At 34.2% G+C, this 22087-nt stretch overlaps 1 protein-coding gene across 2 annotated transcripts; it reads right to left on the bottom strand.

The window, feature by feature from the left end:
* Window positions 1-7155: 7155 nt before the first annotated feature.
* LOC120636322 (protein SCAI) lies at window positions 7156-15135 on the bottom strand. Of its 2 annotated transcripts, XM_039907752.1 has the most exons (9): window positions 14975-15135; window positions 13212-13394; window positions 12776-13129; window positions 12417-12679; window positions 10888-11073; window positions 10396-10656; window positions 9421-9591; window positions 8911-9113; window positions 7156-7224 (listed from the first exon to the last, which is right to left on the bottom strand). In XM_039907752.1, the coding sequence occupies exons 1-9, from the start codon at window positions 15061-15063 to the stop codon at window positions 7171-7173; spliced, it is 1764 nt and encodes a 587-aa protein (XP_039763686.1). In that variant the 5' UTR covers window positions 15064-15135; the 3' UTR covers window positions 7156-7170. The 2 variants fall into 2 exon arrangements, with proteins under 2 accessions (XP_039763686.1, XP_039763687.1); XM_039907753.1 differs by lacking the exon at window positions 13212-13394.
* Window positions 15136-22087: the final 6952 nt, after the last annotated feature.

The raw sequence follows: 22087 nt of genomic DNA, 5'->3' as shown, positions 1-22087 counted from the left end.
AGGAAAAAGTATCTAAATACTTGGACCTTGCTCACGAGATTACCGCCATGTGGAATGTTGAGTCGACCGTTGTTGTTCCGATAGTCGTTTCAGTCAATGGTCTTCTCGCGAAAAGCTTCGACCAACATCTCAAGAAGCTTTCGCTTGGTTGTTGGATCAAGGGTCGGATACAGAAGGCACTAATCCTTGAAACGGCGCGTATTGTGAGGAGGTTTCTCACTCTGGAGCCCTGACCACCGGTTGCTTGGGCATTCAAAAGCCCCCCAAGCGGAGGGTGGAAGTTTTTTTTTTATATATTTTCAATAGTGTTTTTTAATTTATTCTTAAGCATTGTTAATAATTTAAAAAAAAAAAAGATAAATAATAAATGATAGAAATAAAAAAAATTCTAATCTAAATTAAAAGCTAGTCGCCGACACTAACTATCATCGCTTGCTATATGACATACGAATGAAGAAGATAAATCGTTGCATAATTATCATATCATGCATTGTTAATAATTTAAAAAAAAAAAGAAAAATAATAAATGATAGATAATAAAAAAATATAATGTAACATGTAAGAGGGGTGGGATAACAAAAACTATTGTTTATTTTTATTGAGATATATTTGATTAATACATAGATATTATTACATTGACTACGTAATTAAGTATAATAAACCCTTAAAAGTAACGGACATGTTCACCAAACTAAATCATTATAAATATTAAAGTAATATTTCTAGGTATGTTAGGGGTAACCTATAAAAGAAACTGTTTAAAACTAATACATTTTAAAAATGACAATGAATATTTTCGTTAAAAGTATAGTTTGAAAAAAATACAGTCAACGCTTCGTATTCACGAAAATAAATATTCAATAGATTGCGTATCCACTGGCAAGTACACGAATAAAGCAAATTTTCCATGATTATCTTGTATAACGTCGTAGAAGTTTACTAAAAAAAAATCTGCACGTAAGATATTGCAGGGGTATTAAATTAAAAGAGCTACACGTAGCGTAGGTACTTAAAATTTTCAGAAAATCAATGAATTGTCAAATGACGCTTTCATATTTATTAAGGTACGTCTAAAATATTCGACGGACAAAACGCGGGAAGAAGTAGCGTTGACTGTATTGAAAAAATATTATTACAAAACAACGTAATTAATGCAGGTTTATGTGGTGTTAAGATTAAGAATAAGTAATAAAATTTTATGGGAAATCTATTAATTATACAATTATTATTTTATATTCTGAATATTGTGAACTTAACCTAACACCAAGATAACATCCATAATAATATTTTACGTATTTATTACAATTCAAATGACGATTGATAGATGTAAATTATATAAACCGTAGTAGGTAGGTTTAACAAGAAAAGGTAAGTTTTGAAGCAGGAATGTTATTGCAACTGCCCTCAACGTCCAAGCCAGATTTCGTCTTAGGAATTATAGTGTTTTTAAAAGTCTGTTTTAGATTTTTTGAGACCGACATTTTTCTGCTTAAACTCGAATAATTCTTGGGAATATTATCACTCCTACCTACCTGCTTCTTAACAAGTAGCAACTTATAAGGATCGCTTCGAATCTAATTCTGTAACATTAAACACACAACTACCTATAGTCAATTTTTACTTACTTTTCTTAGGTAGATGTATGTTTTAAATATATTTAAAAAAAAATTAAAACAGAAATCTCGTTAATTTTTTTTTATTTATTTGCTTTCTTTTTTATGTTCAAAAGGCCTGCAAAGAATATTTATATATTATTATTTTGTAATTATTTAATTAGGCATTACTTAGGTATATTTTTTTCAATCCAAAAATGTTATGCATCGGCAACTCTGATTCATTTATACAAAAATATCTTGCTTCTTTTTTTCTATTGCTTTGCAATTGCTATAAGTTAAGCTATACAAAAATATAGAACGTCGTCGATAGTTCCATAACACGTAACTGATATTGTTAAAAATCACGTACGTACACGCTTGCTAATTTTACAGAAGTGCAAGAAAACCAATCGCCAAAATAAAGTTTTCGTAAGAGTTTTGAACAACCATTCACTAATAGCAAATATAAAGATATTACCGGTAGTCGTTTGAAAGTCACTTAGGCGGTATAGCTTTGAACTGTTCTGGTTTATAGTAATTACTTTTTTAACGATGTTAGTTATGCGTTATGGAAAAATCTACCACGTAAATTATGTATATGCAAGCGATGCATAAGGGTATTTTGAGTTTCCTTTAGTGACCTTTAGTATTCGCTTTAGGTTGATCACACATTGTCCCAATTTTCCAAAACAGAAAGAGCTTAGGCGCAGTAGCAAAACTACGTATTTTCCAGCACTGTGGCAAACGCGGCTTGTGGCAATGTGCTATCAACTTAACATGGCTTAAAAAAATAGAACGCTTTGCTTTATCATAGACTATATTTAATACAAGTTTTCAACATTGTTAAACTTTGATAGGTGATAAAGATTGTTAAGATCTGATCAAACTGATGCGATTCCCGTACAGGACGCGACACGAAATTTAGATTGTGTCTTCTCACGTGTTATTCTTGGGTCCTCACTGGAGGAACTTTCTCAATTTCGAAAATGAAGTTCTTCTGCTGTTTGTAGTGCTGAAGAAAGTATCTCAATATAATATTTTAGTAGTAGTTACGCTCTTTCTGACATAGATCGTTTGAGAAAGTAGTGCCGCCATACTTATTTCTTATTATTTGCACTAATCTGGAGGGCTAAAGCGCCAAAGTCTTAACATGTTTGTCTCAGGTTGATACACACAGGGCGGCACTTTCTAAGAAGTGTTCACTTCACACTTGATATAATCAGCACGAGCAACTGCAGTCCCTCATCCCGCGCGGGATTCATCTCAGTTTGAATACAGCTTTATAGACATTGGTTTGTCTTTTCATGGCAACACTGATGCAAAATACGTGTTATTTAAAAAAAATAGGCGTTTCCAGAGGTACTGGATAAAACTGAACTGTTTGTTATTATAATATCTAACCTTCTACGGTAGGCAGCGGCGGAAGGCAATTTGCTATTGTGTTATAAATGCGTGCACCTGTAGAGATACCATGCGCGCCACGTTCTCTGTACATGCACAATTTCCCGTTCAATTCCATGAGATAAGACGAGAGGTATTCGTCGTCATTATTATCTCGTGGCGCGCATCATAGCCATACTAAAAACTGGAATCCCGAAAGGACAAGCTAGCAAGTCTTTTAGCTTAGATTAACCAACTTACTGACTCTTATATCAAGAGACTCCCAAATATATTGCTTTCAGCTTACGGAAATAAATTATTACCCTCTTAGTAAAACCCCACAGCGGAGAACAGACCTTACTTTTTATGGGAGGGAGTGTTGCAGAGCACAGATTCGCTCCGATGCAGGTTGATGGGCTTCAACGACCGCACGCTGGCAGTGGCGCGGCGTGCATATAGCTTATGACCAGCTTAGGCTATACTGTAAGAGTTATATGAAAAATGGTAGGCAGTGCTAATACGAATGCATGAAGTGCACGCCATTGCACGCTGGTGATAATAAATCGCAACAAAAGGCTAAGCGATGCAAAGGTTTATTTACCACCATACTCCTTCGCTGTATTGACAATTTTTATCAGATAAACTCAATACCAATTTTTTTTTTTGTAAACCTTCCTTAGAACCATTACATATTTACTCACATCTGTATATAATTATGATCTGCCCATGGCCCAGCATCCTGTATAATCAAAGGCAATTTTTCATTGCTGTAGTAAACTGTTCGGCGATTTATTAATAGATATTTATGTAAAGTTAATATCTTTATGCTGTTTTTTTGGAATATACGTCTCAAAAAGCATTTTATATTATTATCAAATTTAAAGAGCTCATACAGTATAGTTTTATCTTCTTATTAGAAGGGCTTTGCTTCTTAGTTTATAATCAATAGTCAATAGGTTACGTAATTTAATAGTTCAATATATGAATTATTATTGTTTATAGAAAAATCTGTTATAATATTAAGGATTAAGTGTATGATGAAAAAGTTTGGGTATGAATTGCTCTAACTTCATAGCTAAACATTAACTCGACTGTGAGATGGTGATAACAAAACAACCTGGCTAAGTTTGTTGTGGGCGCTTCTTAGACCAGGGCGCGTTTGGAACCCACCTAGCTTTTGTTTTAATTAACGAATGAAGTTATCACCATCACTAAAATTAGTGTTAACACGTTAAATGTATGAACGCTTCATACGTGCCTGTGTTAAGGTCTACAGGAATAAAACCTTTTTGAATTTGAATTTGAATTAACTGCGATATACTTTTAAATCTTATTTTTATCGCCCGCCGCCGCACCGTGTCCTTATCCATCATCGCACCAAAAAAATAGGCTCTACGTATTTGCCCATGGCACACATACCTAAATAAGGTTGTACATATCTTAAACAGTTTAATTGTAGTGTAGGTAATCGTAATTGTCTTATTTATATGTAAATTCTTATCCGTCTAAAAGCTTATGTATTTACTATAACGTGCATAATATTTGATAGTATAACTTTTAATGTAAAACATTCTGTGTAAATATACTCTGTCTTTATATTGAAAATATATTTATTTACACGTATTGGAGTAATCGTGCAACATCCAGTGAAGTTTTAACTTGCCAATCGAAACCGATAGTTGGTTTGTGATGAATGGAATTTGCACACTATATAGACACATGTCCGACTCGACTCGAATTGAAGGAAAATGAAATGTGAGCTTTATACTATGTGACATAAAGGAGTATCACGTGGCACGTTAGAATTAGTCGCATAACATAAAGCTCACATTCCAATGGTTCAATTCAGCGTGTCTGTCATTTTTAGCCATTCAATTTTGTTGAGGCGATATGGTGTGCGAAGCCATTAGAGTGATTTGAGATATGCACTCAAATCAATATACTTACTAAGTAACTATGATAAAATGTTTTACATCAAATGCAACAACTTATTTACTATATATTTTAGACAAAGAGTTAAAGAACATTGATTTCCGTTTAGATTTTAAATATCTACTTTAAAATTTAAAAACTTTAAACATGAGTTAAATATGTGTTATACTACGATTTTTAATAATTTTATTATCATTAATAGGTATGAGCAGGAATTTAGCTAATTTAGTAAATATCACAAAGGTAATTGAGTAAATTTCAAATCTACATAATACTTAAATCTAAACTCTACATGCAACAGAGTTTTAAAATGTTAAATGGAATATTAGAATAATATTATGTTAAATATCTAAAGCAAAACAAAGAGATATACCTACAGTAAATATGTTAACATTAAACATAAAACAATCGGCTATTAATGACCGAAAATATCTCTCAAAGATGTGGCATATACATAAATATATAATATATTATATAAACGTTTAAAAGTACGTTACGTAGGTTTCCATTATTAAATTAATAGCAAAATTTCACGCCGGGTAATTTTTTAAAGACCGACACTTTTTTTTTAAGCTCAAAAATTGCTTCATAACTAATTTGTCTAGGAGTTACTTCGCTTACATATTCGTTCGCCGTTATAAGTTTTTCAAAGAATTGTATGAAACACAATTCATAATTATTTCTTCTTAAATATCATATAGGATTATTAAACACTCTGAATTATTCGAATGCATTATTTTAAAATGGTTATATACGAGTTTATTTAATATGTAACCATTGGAAAATCACCCATAAATTCTTCAATACATAGAGCTGAAAAATACATTTTAAAAATCCGATGTAAAAACGATTAAAACGTGAAACTGAACCCTCGGTTTATTTGGCGATTGAACAATCGGTTATAACACCCCGTTGCGAATTAAACGCTTATTTGTTCCAATTGTCATTAACTCTGTGTCAGTTTTTCTCTTCTCTCTTTCGGTAGTTCCCAGATTGGAATTGAGTTTTAAAAGAGTCACAACAAACGTTTTATAAAGACTGTATAAGTCCCTAAATATTTCTTTGAGCAAAATCATTATCATCCTCATCATCATCATTACATTCATAACTGGAATGATCGGACGCATGTGTAAAGTAAAATCTGGGCTAAGGAGTATTTTGATACTACATTAGTAAAATGAAGCGAAAGTTTAAAAAGATTAGTGTTAAAAGTAACAGGTGTAAAAGATCGTTTGCGCAACGAAATAGACTTTTCAAGTTTATTATTCAAACTCTGGTCCAACAATCTTATATAATAAATACATATATCGTTTAAAACAAGGATTTTTACTTGTTTGTACGGTAATACGTAACAGCAATGTCAGAACAAGTTTTTTTTATGAATGCAAATATGTTGCATTTTTTATTTCATATACGAATGATTAAATATTTTTTTGATTTTACGGCAAAGCTAAACGAACGCGTCTACCAAGGTTTAGCGTCTAGGGACGCAGGCAATTTTATAACCAATCGCACGCTTGTTTGATCAAGATTTTGTAAAGGAAAAACACCGTAAAGTAGAGAGATTACGAAATCGGTACTATAATATTTTATATGAAGGTAAGGATTATTTTATGTTGTAATAAATTTTATAAATATGTAATAGTCATGTAACATTATAACTACATTTCTACTTCACATTATAACATTAAGTTATTATAAGATTATTCTTTGCATTTTTACCTATTTGCGTAGTCCGCAATTATTAATAATTTGCGTAGGTACATTTTCACCAACAGTTTAAATTGGTATAATAATATATTTTGAAACACCAGCGCTCAGCTTCATATTTAAGTTGAGCGGCTGATTGTGAGAAATGATGTCGCTCCGAAGCCGCAGATATCGCGTATCTACACGCTGCACACCTCATTTCACAGTTATCGAAAACGTGAATCCATCACTTTGCCCATGAAATCACAATTAGTTTAGTTGCTTTTAAAAGTGTGTATGTTATTTAACACACTCATAAATACGTAGTTCAAACCTTTTTTAGTTCCGTTTATTGTTTTCACAAAAAAATCACATTTAGTGTGATTTAGTTCCTTTTAAAACACTGTGTTTGTTATAAATCATACGTATATGTATGTAAGATCACGTCATTAGTCCACACAATTTTTAGAACCGTTCATTGCTTTCGCAAGAAATCACATTTAGTTTAATTTTAGTTCATTTTAACGTGTGATTATGTTGTTAACCTTACTTGCAACTATTTAAGGTCGTGTCATTAGTCCGTTGTAGATGGCCCCGCTGCTAGGGGGTCAAAAAAGCAAGTCTCAATCTGAAAAAAAGAACACTTATTAGATATTTGTTTTCACGTAATAATAAAACCAGCATTGAAGTCCCCCAAGTCGTGCTTAGCGTGTTAAAACACTGTAGACAAATCTTTTATTTGTAATAACATTTTAAATACGAGTTTGGTACGATTATCTAAATAAATAAACCCAAAAAATATACCCGAAAGCATGGCAAATCTGTTATTCTTGCGGATGTCTGACAGTAATAGCGATCTCAACTAATTAGTTTCTACGCAGCATCGTTTAATCAATCTAATCGAAAATTGATGGGAGATTGAATTTTGTGGTCCTATACTTACAATGAAGAAGAAGACAAGGATAGAAATATTAACATAATTCAATTTCTCACCTGAAGATCTTTGATGAAACTAACTATCACTATGTTGCTAGAGCAGCCAACGAAACCTCAAGTTCCACGAAGTAGCTATAGGTGACATTTCCTTTGAGAGTTACTCTTCAAATAATTTATTTTACAGCACCAATGACTTACTTGTTGACTTACTTCAACAATGTTAAAATTAAAAACTTATACAATGTTTGATAATAAGCTAACTACTATGCGAGATGGATTCGGAGGTTCATTTATTATATTATGTTGTTAAAGAGACAATAGGAATAAACACTATATAAACATTGATGTTTATATAGTGTTTATTTCTTTACTCTTTACTTATTATTGTTCATGAGACACAGCTCGCTGACGGCTGACGGACAGATGCACCTCGAGACTTAGAAATACGGTCCCTTTGGAACATTCCTGGTATGGAACCCACAAAGGATATGGGAGGTACTTAGGACGCTGACATTGTTGCCTCTGGTTTGCAAATCACGCTGTTATTAGCTTATCTTTTGTAAAATGCTAAATTAAGAAAGCAACCACCGGAGAGCAATTACTGTGTATTTTTGGGACGTTGCGTGACGTAAAAGATAAGTTATATGACGTAGAAACTCAGTTGTATGACGGCTAAAACATTCGTTGGCGTAAATAAAACTTTTAGCGACGTCAGTATCACGTTAATTTTTACGTAAGTACAATAGAATGTTTTATTTCATTTTGTTTGGTTTCTACATCTGAAAGATTTCCTTTTATGCCAGAAATAAGTACGGCACGAATGAGTTTTGCACGTTGTAGAAAACGGTCAGAAGGTGGGCAATCTTAATTAGTAACAGTGATATATTATGTGACCACAATTTCACACTTAAATTAATAATTTAAATTCCGGCTAGGTACTCAATTCGAGGTGTTAACCTGCGTGTATTTTTTTCTACGTAAAAAACAAACAAAAGACGCTGAAGCTATTCATAATCATTTCACCGAAATTGAACTAAATAATATTTATCAAGTAGAACAACTCCACAGCCAGCTTGTATAAAAATAAAGAAATGCTTTAAGACGGCTGCAGCGGAACCTCATCGCTCAAAATCAGAAGAGGGTTTTCCTTATGCACCGAAATAATCTTTATTAACTAATCTTCATTTTGTTTTATTAATTAAATCCAACTATTAACCTTCTCAATACACGTTTCTCTTTAATTAGGTATACATGTGATAGCGCAAAAATCTATGTTCATGAATGTCATATTACTTCCGCGTCTCTTAGCACACCAGGTCAGCGCCATACGTCACTTTTGTCATAACTGCGTATAGGCTGGAAAGTGGTAGATACTTACCCCAATCAACTCTGTCATATTCAAGACCTTTGCCACCAGAATTTCCTGCATGAACAGTTCTTCTGGCAAAGGAGGTACAGACCGGGGCAAATTTGTCCTCGAGCGGAAACTTTTGTGCATCCGCAAAGCACACTCGCAGAATATGTACCGAAGTAATATCAGTCTTAGGTGTATATCACCCAAGAAAGCGTAGAACATTGGATCTGAAAAAAAAAAAAAACAATCATGAGAATTCACTAGAAGAATTTACCTAAAAAAGTAGTATTTTTACAATAGAAAATTCGAAACTATTCCTATAAGCATCAATTTAACTTTTTACGATTGAATTATAAATAATTTCTTAAAGCATTTCTGTCTATTAATTCATGGACAGTCTAGTCAGATTATTATACTGATTACAATTTTGAAATTATAAATCACCACATGGTGAGATGTTGAACCTCTTAATTCCATCAGGTGATAGGTAATCAGGGGGATTGGCAGCGCTTCAACTGTCTAACGATCACTTACCTATTCGTATTCTCATTAGAAATTTGGATGCTTCTTTCATAAAAGTATCACGCAACGAGACGCATCGCTGCCAAGTGGTTATATCGATGGTATGTACATCACATGAGTTGCAAAGGCCAGCTATCGGGTTGTGCAAGAACAGGGTGAAGATACTCCCTTGGTTTTTCCTATCTGTTAACAGCAAAAATGTTGTTTACTCTGCTGGTACGGCGTTGATGGTATATACATAATTCTTAAATTGAAAGTTGAAAATACTGAAGTATTTATTGTAAATAAATAATAATAATAAGTTTATTTCAATTAACAGTTACACAGTAAATTACAAAATAGGCGAACATAAGGTAACATAATGTGTATCATGAAACCAAAATTCGATTATAATGCAATAGTGCTAGACTGAGTCGCAGTTATTATCGCCTGTATCTGGAGCGAGAACGATACACTTAAATTAAATCTAGTGGGACGAATTAAAATGAAAACCTAAAAACCTTTTGAATTTAAATCAATTGAATGCATTGATCAATATTTTATTAGTAAAAAGAAACACAGCCAACAAGTAAGACATCTGCCTGAAGTGGATATTATAAAATATATATTCCACTAAAATCTAGCTCAATCTTGTAAGATACTATGTTAGTTACAAATTTACTTCAACCAGAGAACAAGAAACAATGAGTTACAACTCAAACTAGTGCTTCATTGTTAGTAGCATAATTTAAGCAGGCATTCTGACTCGAGGTGTTCAACAAAGTGTGGCATTGTGGATAAAGGGAGTGACGAGTCGTAAGTTTCGTGACGTATATAACCTGTTTTCTTAAACATGAGAACTCTAGGTACTACTAATTTGTTATTTATGGTCAATTTGGAATAATCATCATCACCAACAACCTCTGCCCTAGTCCTGAAGCTACGACAGCGAGGTAGTTTCACGTTAAAGTAATGATAAAACTAGGACAAGATAATGATGTATCTCACCCATCAGGTTAGACGGGACCGATAGTGGTGACATAAGAATAATAAGAGGTTGACCGAACACCCTAGGAATATGTTGAAAAGCATAAGAATTGTCTGAGTCGACAATGATAAAAAGTGGTTTTCTTGTAAACGGATGCAAGTCGCCCGGGTACAGTATCTGAGATTCTTTGCTTTTTGGAGTAGACCCTTTGACTTCTTTGTTGTACTCTCTATATATGTCTGACTTTGATGTCGTTATTACGCCGCCGACGTCGTATCCATCTGTAACAATATAATTTTAAGAAACAGAATAAATCGTAACTAATCATTAAAATAACAATGTAACTAATCCTATATATAATCCTATTCCCGGTTTTCATTCGAGGCTTTATGGACCCATGACGGGTTTATGCTGTTATTCGCATGTTACTATTATTTTATAAATATAAACGAAAATACAAATATATAGAAAAAAACCCTAAGTTTAAAAATGTTGATTAAAAAAATACATACAATCTTCAACATGTTTATTCTGTTGATGGGGATGACCATTCGCTGAAATATATATAAGAAGGACGCCATTTGGTGGTAAGTCATTGCAGCTGCTCGCCAAATAAATTAGCACTTGATTTGCAGATGGTTTAAATAAAAGGAATTTGTGTGGATTGACATGGCTGGCCTCTTCCTCATCCATAACTCCTAGAACAAACATAAAACAAGAAGGTGTAACAACTTGTGAAATACAGGAATGCATACACTTGCAGTTTTCTGTTGACTACCGTAAATTTATGTGAAGTTGTAAAATTTTGACATTTGTTCATCTATCTATGTTAAAGATTGAACATAACGTGGATGTGACGCTAATTTACAAAATTGAAGAAAACGTGGATGTGACGCTACTTTACACAAGTGGAAACAAATGATAATGACATCAGCAACGGGTTAAGCACATTGAACTCAAAAAAATGCATCCGCTATTTGTTTTTGAGGTAATTATTTTTATATCTATTTTATATGGGAGCATTTCACAAAGGTACACCACACAGTAAAAATAGGTAATCATATAGAGATTCGACGTAGCCGCCTAAACAACGTATTCGTGCAGTAAGTGCTGGCCTCAGTAACTCAGTTAGCCACACTGTCGCAGATGATGTCGGCAATTATAACGAGATCATTTTTGAAACATCAGCATCAGCTTGAACGGTAAACTTTAAAAAAACAGGAAAAATTCGCCACAGCATCCATACGCAGAAGCTCGCAGAAACTGAAATCGCTTCTTTGAAACTATAAACTTTCGCAACAAAATTCAATTCGATTCGCAGAACACAAAACACTTTTACTTATATACAGTATATGTTATATCTTCGGACATATTCTTCTCATCTTCTATTGTACTCCGATGGCCCTATACGCGAACTGACCTTTACGGGCGACTGGATCCTTATATCTACGAACGTAGCACTTTGTATAATATACCATTACTAGTTGTAGCAAAATTTCGCTTAGATCGGTTAAGCTGTGAAGCAGATTATGAAATAAAGGCTATATGCAACAAGAACTATTTCCGAGTGCCGTTCTGGGATAAAATTCTATCCAATGTTCATCTCAAAGATACAAATTTAGATTAAACGTAATATGACTACGAATTAAAGAACTTCACTTGGGTAAGTTCGTATAATTACGGATTATAATATATTCAGATCCTCTGGATATAAGAAATCTGACATCGATACTGAGTAAACCTTAAAAGCAGCAACGTAAGAAGTCATGTTAAGGATTATTAGTACAAATGGAAATAAGTGAAGCAATTGCGAATGAGTGATCTAGCACTTTTTGTTGAATTAATTATTATAAGTGCAGCTATAATGGCCGGCTACAGGTTGACTTATGTAGTTAGTTACAATAATCTACAATCGCTGCTGTCAACGTACGTCGACTACAAGAACTAATGGTTTAAAAAAAACCTAGTACCAATAACTCCTCAGCCCGACCGAATTTACTTACCACTAGACCAACGTTTCGGTTTACTAAAAATAATTTACCTCGACATTGAGGCGCACTTTTGAGTGGTTCACAAGTAGCAATGTCACATCTTTGCTTGTCTTTAGGGGATCCTCCAGATGAATTTCTGGGTGGAACATGAACTTCCCATTCCAAGTTTTGCACCATCCGGAACATATCTATCGTGAGCTCAGAGAATTTGACGAGCTGTGTACCACTCCCAATTATTATTGCATCTTGCAGAGTAAGATACATTTGTGCAGTCCGTTCCAATTGCGGTACAGATAGGTAATTAATTCTCCCGCTTAAAAAAACAGTTATTTTTGTTTATAAAAATTATTCTTGATCGAAAACAGATGAGTTCTTGTACAGTTTTACATACTACTTTTGTTTAACTTACCCGATAGTGACAACTCTATTTCTGTCTATAGGATCGATAACGGTGACGCCAGGTTCAGCCACCAAGAACGCTTTTACTTCAGCTAAAACATTGAACCATTCTATTTGGTCATTTGGGTCGTACACATGCCCGTATGCAACAACTTGCTTATCCAGTTCCGCAACTAATTCATCAATAATAACAGGCTGTTGTAAAAGGATAGCAACCACGATAAATCTGGCATAGAACCGAAGTTTCTTCACCATTAGCTCGCATCTAATCTCTTTACTGGCTAAATGGTAGTAATGCCTTCCTCTTATTGCGGAATAGAATGAATATGATTCAACTAAGTAAGCCGTGTCACTAGTTCGTAAGCTGTAAATCAAACACACGTATTCATCAAATGATAAATGAGGAAAAACCAACTAGAAAATGAATGTTTCAAAGTATATCTTACTAATAATGGTAATAAAGCTGTCCTATTTTCGATGCAACTTCCCCAATCTGCCATCTTTTTAATCCATAACGAGTGTCAAGTAGCAGGCGATGTTGCTGCTGATATTTCCAGAGCTTAGAGTAAATGTCAAATGTGCGGCCAAAGTGGACATGCCACTGCTTATGGCCATGCGGGGGTAGATCTCTGGGTATAAAATCCAACATTATGTCATTTTATTAAAGGGCTAAGCTAAGCTACTGATATCCATGCTATTGGAGGCTGTTCTTAGAAAGTTAAACGGGTTCGAAGCAGCAATTAAGTGAACATTGCGTGTGGTTTGAATATAAAATAATATACATATTGGATATTAGTGGATTTTAAGATGTACTGTTGTATGTCGATTTACCACTTAGCAGTGGTAATCGCTTTGTGTATAATTCTATGTCAAATCAACAGCTAAGGTAGGTTGAAAAGAGTGTGGTGGGAGCTCTCAAGAGTCACTAGCTGTCACGAAGTAAAATGAAAAATAAATGAATGTTAGCCTACAACTGTGCATCTTAACGTCCACTAACATCGCATGGTCCAACTAATTGTTTATATATTATAATATACATGTGGTAGTAATATTAACCAACATCCATCATCATACATCATACCACAATAAATCACTCGGACCATATCTCTCGTCATTATGCCACCAAAAAAAAAGTTGTATAACTTGGCCTTGTAGAGCTGTTATTCAAATTTGAGCCATAGATAAAAATACATTATTTGAATTACATTATACAAAAATTGAAGTGACTATTTTCCGTAATCCGGAAGTTATACGCTATAAAAAAAACGAGTGTCAAAATAGTTATATCTAGCCACACCATATATAAACATTCGGGCGGTTACGGCGAGTTGTTTTTGTTTACATCCTAGATATTAGATAATAATAAGATATAACCTCAATTTCTCTTAAACCTGGGTGAGTAAATCAAAATAGTTTGCAGAATTTTGAAAGATAATTGTTTTTCTACGTAATAAAATTAAAACCACCGTGACATAACATAATGCCATTAGGGGCCCAAAGCTACTAAGAAAATGGGCAATGTCCCTTTAATTTATACTAATACTATAATATAGTATAATAGGTTTATTCATATTTGCATTAAAAATTATTTGTTAGTTATAAAACCTGTGTGGCAGAATGTTACGGATAATACACCGTGCAGGATCCAGCGTTTAGTCAAAACAAAAATAAAGCAAAATTATAAAACTGCAACAACCGTGTCCAGAGATGCCCCGGGGCCAGGGCACCTGGCGCAAATAAAACTTTAATACGCCTACATTAAACCTTTATAGATTAACTAACAAAACCCTCCGGCCCGCGTCACTATAAAACAAAAAAAAATAGTTTGGTATAATTGGTTTGTAAAAACATTTTATGCGCTGTTTGAACCTAAGTGGAAGATGTTTAAGAATACTTTCTATGAAATAATTTGACTGATTTCGACCGATAAACTGCCTGGATTCGTTTCTAGGGTCTAAAAGAGAGACGGACAAAATGACAGTGCATTTTTACCCAGGTTACCTCTAAGCCTATATTATAATATATATTCTGGTACCTATAAAATGATTATGGGGAAAGGACCTCGTGGCTTAGGATAGCGTGGCTAGATAAAACCTATGTCTGGTTGTACCTAGTTCAAGCATCAGTCTCCACATTATAACTGAGTAACAAAATTTATGTGTACAGTGTAAAGAGATCTACTTAAATCAAAGAATCATTTGTAACCTACCTTAGGCCGTTGAACAATTGCTTAGATTTTTCCAGCAAATGGCAGAATTCGATGATTATTTTCCGTTCTTGGTCAGAAACAGGAGTCATTATAATAACTGTTTGTAGGCAAATTTACTTAACGTAAACGCTCTTATCCAAGTATTTCAACTTTAACACATAATTTTCATCACAAAAACTTTTAATGTATAAAGGGTTTCCATACTATATCTTTTTTGTCAAAAAAGGAATTAATATATTAATTACAATCTAAGAAAACTTGTCCATGGATTTATCATTATTAGTCTGTCTTTGATTTATCGCCGAATATTTTGGTGTCTTGCTTCCTTAATAACTTGAAATTAAAGTTACTTATTGAGGGTGTATAAATATCAACATCTTAAAGTTTAGTTTCTTTTATTGGGATTTTAACAGCATATCTTCCGCTTACTCTTGCAGATTTATTTTCGTGACGATCCAAACATACCGTAGTATGACCACGTTCAGTTTTGTTTGTTGGTACATAGATGACAGTCTGTATACTTGCTTCAGAGCTGTCACAGTCTTCCTTTGGGATTAAGTTTTCATCATCGACAAAGCTTTCATTGACGATACCAATATCTTCATCAACCTTCTTTTTTGGTCGTTTAGTAATCTTGTCAAAAAGTATATAAGGATTGGGGTCAGGCTTAGCCAATCTTATTTTGTGTAAAAATCGTTGGAAGCAGCTGTATTTTTTGTCCGGCTTCGATATACGAAAGTGAAGTATAGCATCGGGATTATTGACAAAATAATCAGCACGACATTTCACATTTCGATATTTTATGTCGTGATATAATGCTGAAAAAAAGGAAAGTCATTAGTGTCCTCATTCTATGAGCGGCGACTAGTTCTCCACACTAATATTAAAAATGCCGTTCCACTGTTTGTTTCGTTTTTGTTTGTTTGTTTGTTACACTATACTCTGCTCAACCTCTGCACTGATCTTGGCAAAATTTGGCACAAAGGTAACTTGCAGTCTGGAGACGGGCAAGAAAACAAATGGGTCGTTCACAAACGAGACAACAACTTTAACTAAATTATAAGCTTCCTGTAAAGCATGATGAAAAATAAATCAGAAGAAACTGAGTTCAAAAATACAGGATACGGATGAATTATTTCGCCAATGCTGTAAATATAACAGCGGTGATATGCTGAAAACACAGAGATACGTTATAATAACGTAAGTAACCTAGACTGCAATAGTCTAGTACAGTTCAACCAACCAAACTGAACCTAAACTCGAGCTATGTTACAAAAAGAATGATTGAAAAGAAACCATACTATAGTCATCAAAATTGTGGCATGAAATTATATCTTAAACTTGGTTTTATTGCTTTAACATGTATAACAAAATACTGACGATTATTTTATATCCGATAACGCCAGTTTATACTGTTGTACTGTGTACTTTAATATTATTGTAAAACAATTAAGAAATCTAATAACGAACTACGAAGTCAGTGAGGTCTAGATATACAAAACATGTTATCAAATCCTGACTACCTATCCGTTCAGTTAAAATTTATATACTTTTTCTTATATTCTTGCTTTTGCAATTAAGCCATTTAATTAATGCATTATTACCAAAGCATTATTCCTTATATATGCTGTGTTTTTCATGTGGGAGTTCGAATCCCAGCAAGCACCTCTAACATTTGAAAGTTATGTGCGTTTTAAGCTATTAAAATATTCCTTGCTTCGATGGTGAAGGAAAACAATGTGACGAAACCTGCATACTTTTAATCATTTCGACATTATCATCCTATCACCCCATTACCGATCAACTACAGGGCACGGTTCTCCTCTTAGAATGAGCAGGGTTTAGGCCATAGTCCACCAGCAGTGGCGTTCACAGGGTATGCATAAAGCAGGTACATGGCATAGAATGTAAAATTTCCCCTGCAACACGAGTTATCCCTACTAATATTATAAATTTCAATGTAAGTTTGTTAGTTACGCTTTCACGCAAAAACTACTTGACCGATCCCCATGAAACTTTGAACACATATTCTTGGAAGAAGTAATAGATACTTTTTATCCCGACATTAAGCTCGGTTCCTTTGGGAGAGGGGATAAGTGTTTGATGATTTTACACCATAACTCGGACAAATTATAACCGATTTAAATAATTATTTTTGTATTATAGAGGTTATAATATGTGTTTAATTTTGCCCAAACTGTGGTTGGAGATAGAGGACAGAACTCCTCAGCCGACAGCAGCAAACCCCTCATTGAAGGCTTAGCGATACTTTAAATTTTTTTAGAACTACAACTAAATTTTGTGCCACATCAAAAAACAAAATCAAACGCAGACGAAGCCGCGGGCAACAGCTAGTATAAAATAATTTGGGTATGCAGTGATTTTGTACATGTATGCAGTACGCCACTTTCCACTACGCTGGCCCAGTGAAGATTGGTAGACTTCACACTACCCTTGAGAAAATTTCCATAATTTTCTCTTTTTGAACTCTCAGGCATGTAGGTTTCCTCACAATGTTTTTCTTCACCGTTAAAGCATACGATATTTAATTTTATAAATTAAAAACGCACATAACTCGGAAAAGTCAGAGGTACGTGCCGGGGATCGAACTCGGTCCCACCGAAAGGGAAACCGAAGCCTTTCCACTAGGCTAACACAGCTACGATACGTTAGCATAAAGATTACCTATGCTAAAAAGTAATCATACATCATTAGGCCGCCTAGCTGCCTCCATTTTAGATTTAGATCGGCGCAGTGGGCAGCGACCCTGCTTTCTGAGTCTAAGGCCGTGGGTTCGAACATGAATGTTTTTCAGTGCCCTGGGTGTTTATCTGTATATTATAATTATTTATGTATATTATATTCATAAAGATATTCATCAGCTATCTGAGTACCCATAACACAAGCTACGCTTACTTTGGGGCTGGATGGCGATATGTGTATTGTTGTAGTATATTTATTTATTAATTTAACTACTATTCGTTACTGTCCTCTAAACTAATCTCATTTAAATTGACAAATTGAGCACTAAACTTTTGGTCACGTATTGAGTAGCCAACATAATATTATTATCATAATGGTGTCAAAATAGCAATCTTAAGCTTCATTTAAAAGATTATAAAATGGTTTCGTCTTTTCTTTCAACATTATTTCGAACAACAATAACACCATTACGGCTCCCAACACAATAGCAGTCCTGTCAGAGGGACAGAGAAAATATCATTAGGACACTATTATAGGAATCGAATAATAGGGTTGGGTGTTAGGGTTCCCGCAACAGAAGGTACCACATTAAGCAACCGTGTTAAGATCCCGCAAGAAACATCCAATACTCCTAAGCCTTTAAGGAGGCTTCTATCCATTTGTACCCTTTAATGCAAGCTGGCAGTATCGTTTCGTGTACTGCACTCGCAGTCAGCCACTAGTTGCCGAGGTGGTGAAAAATCCTTGCCACTGTTAGTTGCTATCTAGAAAGATGCAATCATCTTTATCCGATTATAATACAAAAATTCAATATTTAAAAATAAACAACTGACTTTCAATACCTTGTACCTACTATTTCCTTTCCCTTTCATTTGATACCCATATTGAGGGAAATGTGGAAAATATATAATTCACCATTTTATGGCGGCGGCCATCTTGGACTGATTTTCATGTAACATAGTTAAAACATTTCCGACTAATTGACCTTTGAAACAAAAAAAACATAGTCAAAATCGGTTGTTCCGATCGGGAAATACCATGCCACAGACACGTTAAAGTTTTTGCAAAAACGGTGTAGAACACGAAATCGCAAAAGCTAATAAGAACCCACTTGTTACGATCACGAGAGCTATTACCTACCTGTTGCTTATTAATTAATTAATTATCAATTGCGGTAATCCGAATATGTCGCAAGAGCGTCTTAATCAGCTCACCTACTACAAAACGTACGCATTCGATTCAAGTGTGTCCTAGATTTGTTTTCGAGGATTCGTTTCATCATCATCACCTTTGAGAACATTATGGATATATCAGGCATGCAGATTTCCTCACGATGTTTTCGTTCACCGTTGAAGCAAGCGATATTTAATTGGTTAAAACGCACGTAACTTAGAAAAGTAAGAGGTGCGTGCTGGGATTCAAACTCGGCCCCCAGAAAGTGAAACCGAAGTCTTACCCACTGGGCTATCACCGGTAAGATACTAAACTAAGTACTCAAAGTAAAAAGTGGATATAAACAATCGACTCACTAGAAACGTTCATAAACTAATGACGACTGTATATCGTCTGCGAAAGGTACATAACTAATTCATGAGTATACGCTTTATAACCTGATTTCCAAGGTAGTTTTGGACCTATACTCATTCGTAGGTGTCAAAACATATCATATTATAGGGTCACTATACCATTGATGAATTTCTTAATGGCAAGTTGCTTGGACCGCTCTGCTTCCATCTCTCACAAGACGGTATAAAAATTATTATGTTGTTAAAGAGCAACTGTTGAGTTCCTTGCCGGCTTTTTCTGTGTAGATTGTTTTTTACAAACCGGTGGTAGAGTCACTACAAACAGACAGACTGGACGTTTCGAAAGAGCTTATTAACCTACAACTTGAAACAAATTAATTTTGAATTGAATAAAATGGACCTAACATGTCATTTGTGGATTTTGGTTTGACAAACGTTATGTCAAAGGCCCGAGATAAAGAATGGTAAGCAAATTTTAAGCTTCAATACAATGCAAATAAGATCCTTGTTTACTCCGATATTCCAGTATTCCATACTCGAAAACGCCAGCGAACAATTCTTATACCCAGTTTAAACGTAGTTCCGCGGCAAGAGTAGTTAGTAGTTAGCGGAGAGACATGCATACTCCTATTTCGAGCCCGTTGCTATCCACAAACCATAGATAAAAGAACTGTTCCCCTTCCTCCGAGCGGACATGCGGAACTTGCTTCGTTTCTGCCACGACGGCAAACTTCAGAATTTGTAGTCGTACGAAATATTACTGTAATTTTTCAGGTTAATGTGCGTCATAGTCTAAAATTTTCTCCCTGGTATCACACTTGAAACTAAATTCTTGAACCCTCTTTTCAAAATTCCTCTGAACAAGATATAAATTAAAAAAAAACACACTTGGTAGTTACACACTTAATAGTAACCACGACTACTAAATGATTTTTGGTAAAAAATCTAACTTGTTACTAACTTTCAACTAGCTTTCAGTTGCAAATAATTTGCACCTGCTAAATGTTGATGGAAAATGTGGGTGTACCCGTTACACTGAATTCCCTTTGGGGTACAGTCCAGGCGTGTGTAATTGCGTAAACAATGCATAATTATGCGATGCAGCAATCACGACTTGATGCCATTTTTTGAAGAGCTCCGTTGTCTGTGTCCACCTCACCATAAGATTTATATGAACTTGAAATGGAACAATTGAAGTTTTGCAAATCTGTCTAAGTGTGGAGTTGTTCCGAACATACATACAAAAAAAAACACGCAAATCGATAGCATCCTCCTTTTTGAAGTCGGTTAAAAACCATGAAACATTTATAGTATGTAGGAAACTATAGAAATATGTAATACATATAATATTCAAGAATGTATAAGTATATTTCGTAAGGAATACCCCCATAAGAATAGTAATCAAAAGAAGCATTCCTATTTTTCCATACAAACGAATTCAAAATATTTAAAGTGTTTTTTTATGACAAAGTTTCGCAGATAAGTCTCAGAGTCAGTACATAATGCACATCTAAAGTCTGTGAAATATTATTTCGGTTTTCATTTACACGTTGTATACATAAAGACGAAGGACTTGTTTTAAACTGCTCATTATTAGAAATTGGAAATCTATTTTATGCTGAAGAAACATACAGGCCATTTTTAATTTCACGATTAATAAGCATTAAGCCTGAAGTAATGGTATTTGTAAGCAAAACCAGACGAAAAAACGATGCAGGGCTCTGCGTGGATGGGTGACAATGGGTGAAAGTGAAAAATTTAGCGACAGCATATATCTATATTTAAGTTTGATTTATACGCGGACGGGGTATAAAAAACAAACATCAATGTTTTAGTAGGCACCTTCCTGGAGATAAATTTTTATTCAGTTTTCAATTTTTAATATGTAAATCGTGATGGGTCTAATTTCAATGAAAAAAAAAGAATGTTGGCCAAAAAAACTCTGTGGAGTAAACACCCCTAGGTTATACGCCGTTTGAGCCAACCTACTCAAAAAAAGGTTTAATATGATTTTTTGCTTATATCTTATGTCTTAGATTACTTACTATTATTTTTTAATTCAACAGATAAATAAGCGAGCTTAGTTCACAAATCTTAAAGTTCTTACGGGCACACAGTGTAATAGACATTTTTTTATACAGGGTATGTATGGGTTTAGTTTAACTGCCATACTCCTAATAAGTTAGCCTGCAACCATGTCAGGCTGCATCATAACTTGCTAGGCACTTGGAAGTCAAAATAGTGAACCATAAATAAGTTTAAACTGGGAATAGGTTTACAATGCACATTTAATATAATTAAGTTATTTTCTATCGAAACTAATACAAATAGTTTTAAAGTTATACAGTATTCGATGCTAAAACGTTCCGGCGTCACAACGTACTTACGGCGGTTTTGGCGCGGCGCAATTTGCCGCGTAAAGAAAGATTCAAAGCGAAAAAAAAAACACTTCTCATTCACGGGTAATCAGAAATTCCACGCAGTTGCCGGCTGCAACTATCCACTGTTAATATAAACGGCAATACACATTCACGCGTAATGTTAAATCCATAATTATATTTATATCGCATCGTCGCGGTCTTGAACTCAATGTTTGAAAAGAAAATTTAATAATGTTTTATGAGAATAAAGTTCGCGGGGCTATTCGCAGTCGTCTAACATCACAAGTGAGTCAAAGATGAGGTTTTTTTTTTTGTGAATGACAAGTTATGCAAGGAAGTTAATTCGCAGTTCATAATTAAATTACTTAGTAAATAATTATAAAATTGTATAATTGTATATTAATTGAAATATGTACACCAAATGTAATGTGTATGATGTGGTTTTTCATAATAGTTCAATAAGTAAGTACTTAACTTACATTTAAGTTTGCTAACGGGAACCG

The sequence above is a fragment of the Pararge aegeria genome, chromosome Z, assembly GCF_905163445.1.
Source record: "Pararge aegeria chromosome Z, ilParAegt1.1, whole genome shotgun sequence".
NCBI classification, from domain to species: Eukaryota; Metazoa; Arthropoda; class Insecta; order Lepidoptera; family Nymphalidae; genus Pararge; species Pararge aegeria.
Note: the sequence above shows the minus strand (reverse complement) of the source record. Positions and strands in the feature narration are given on the sequence as shown.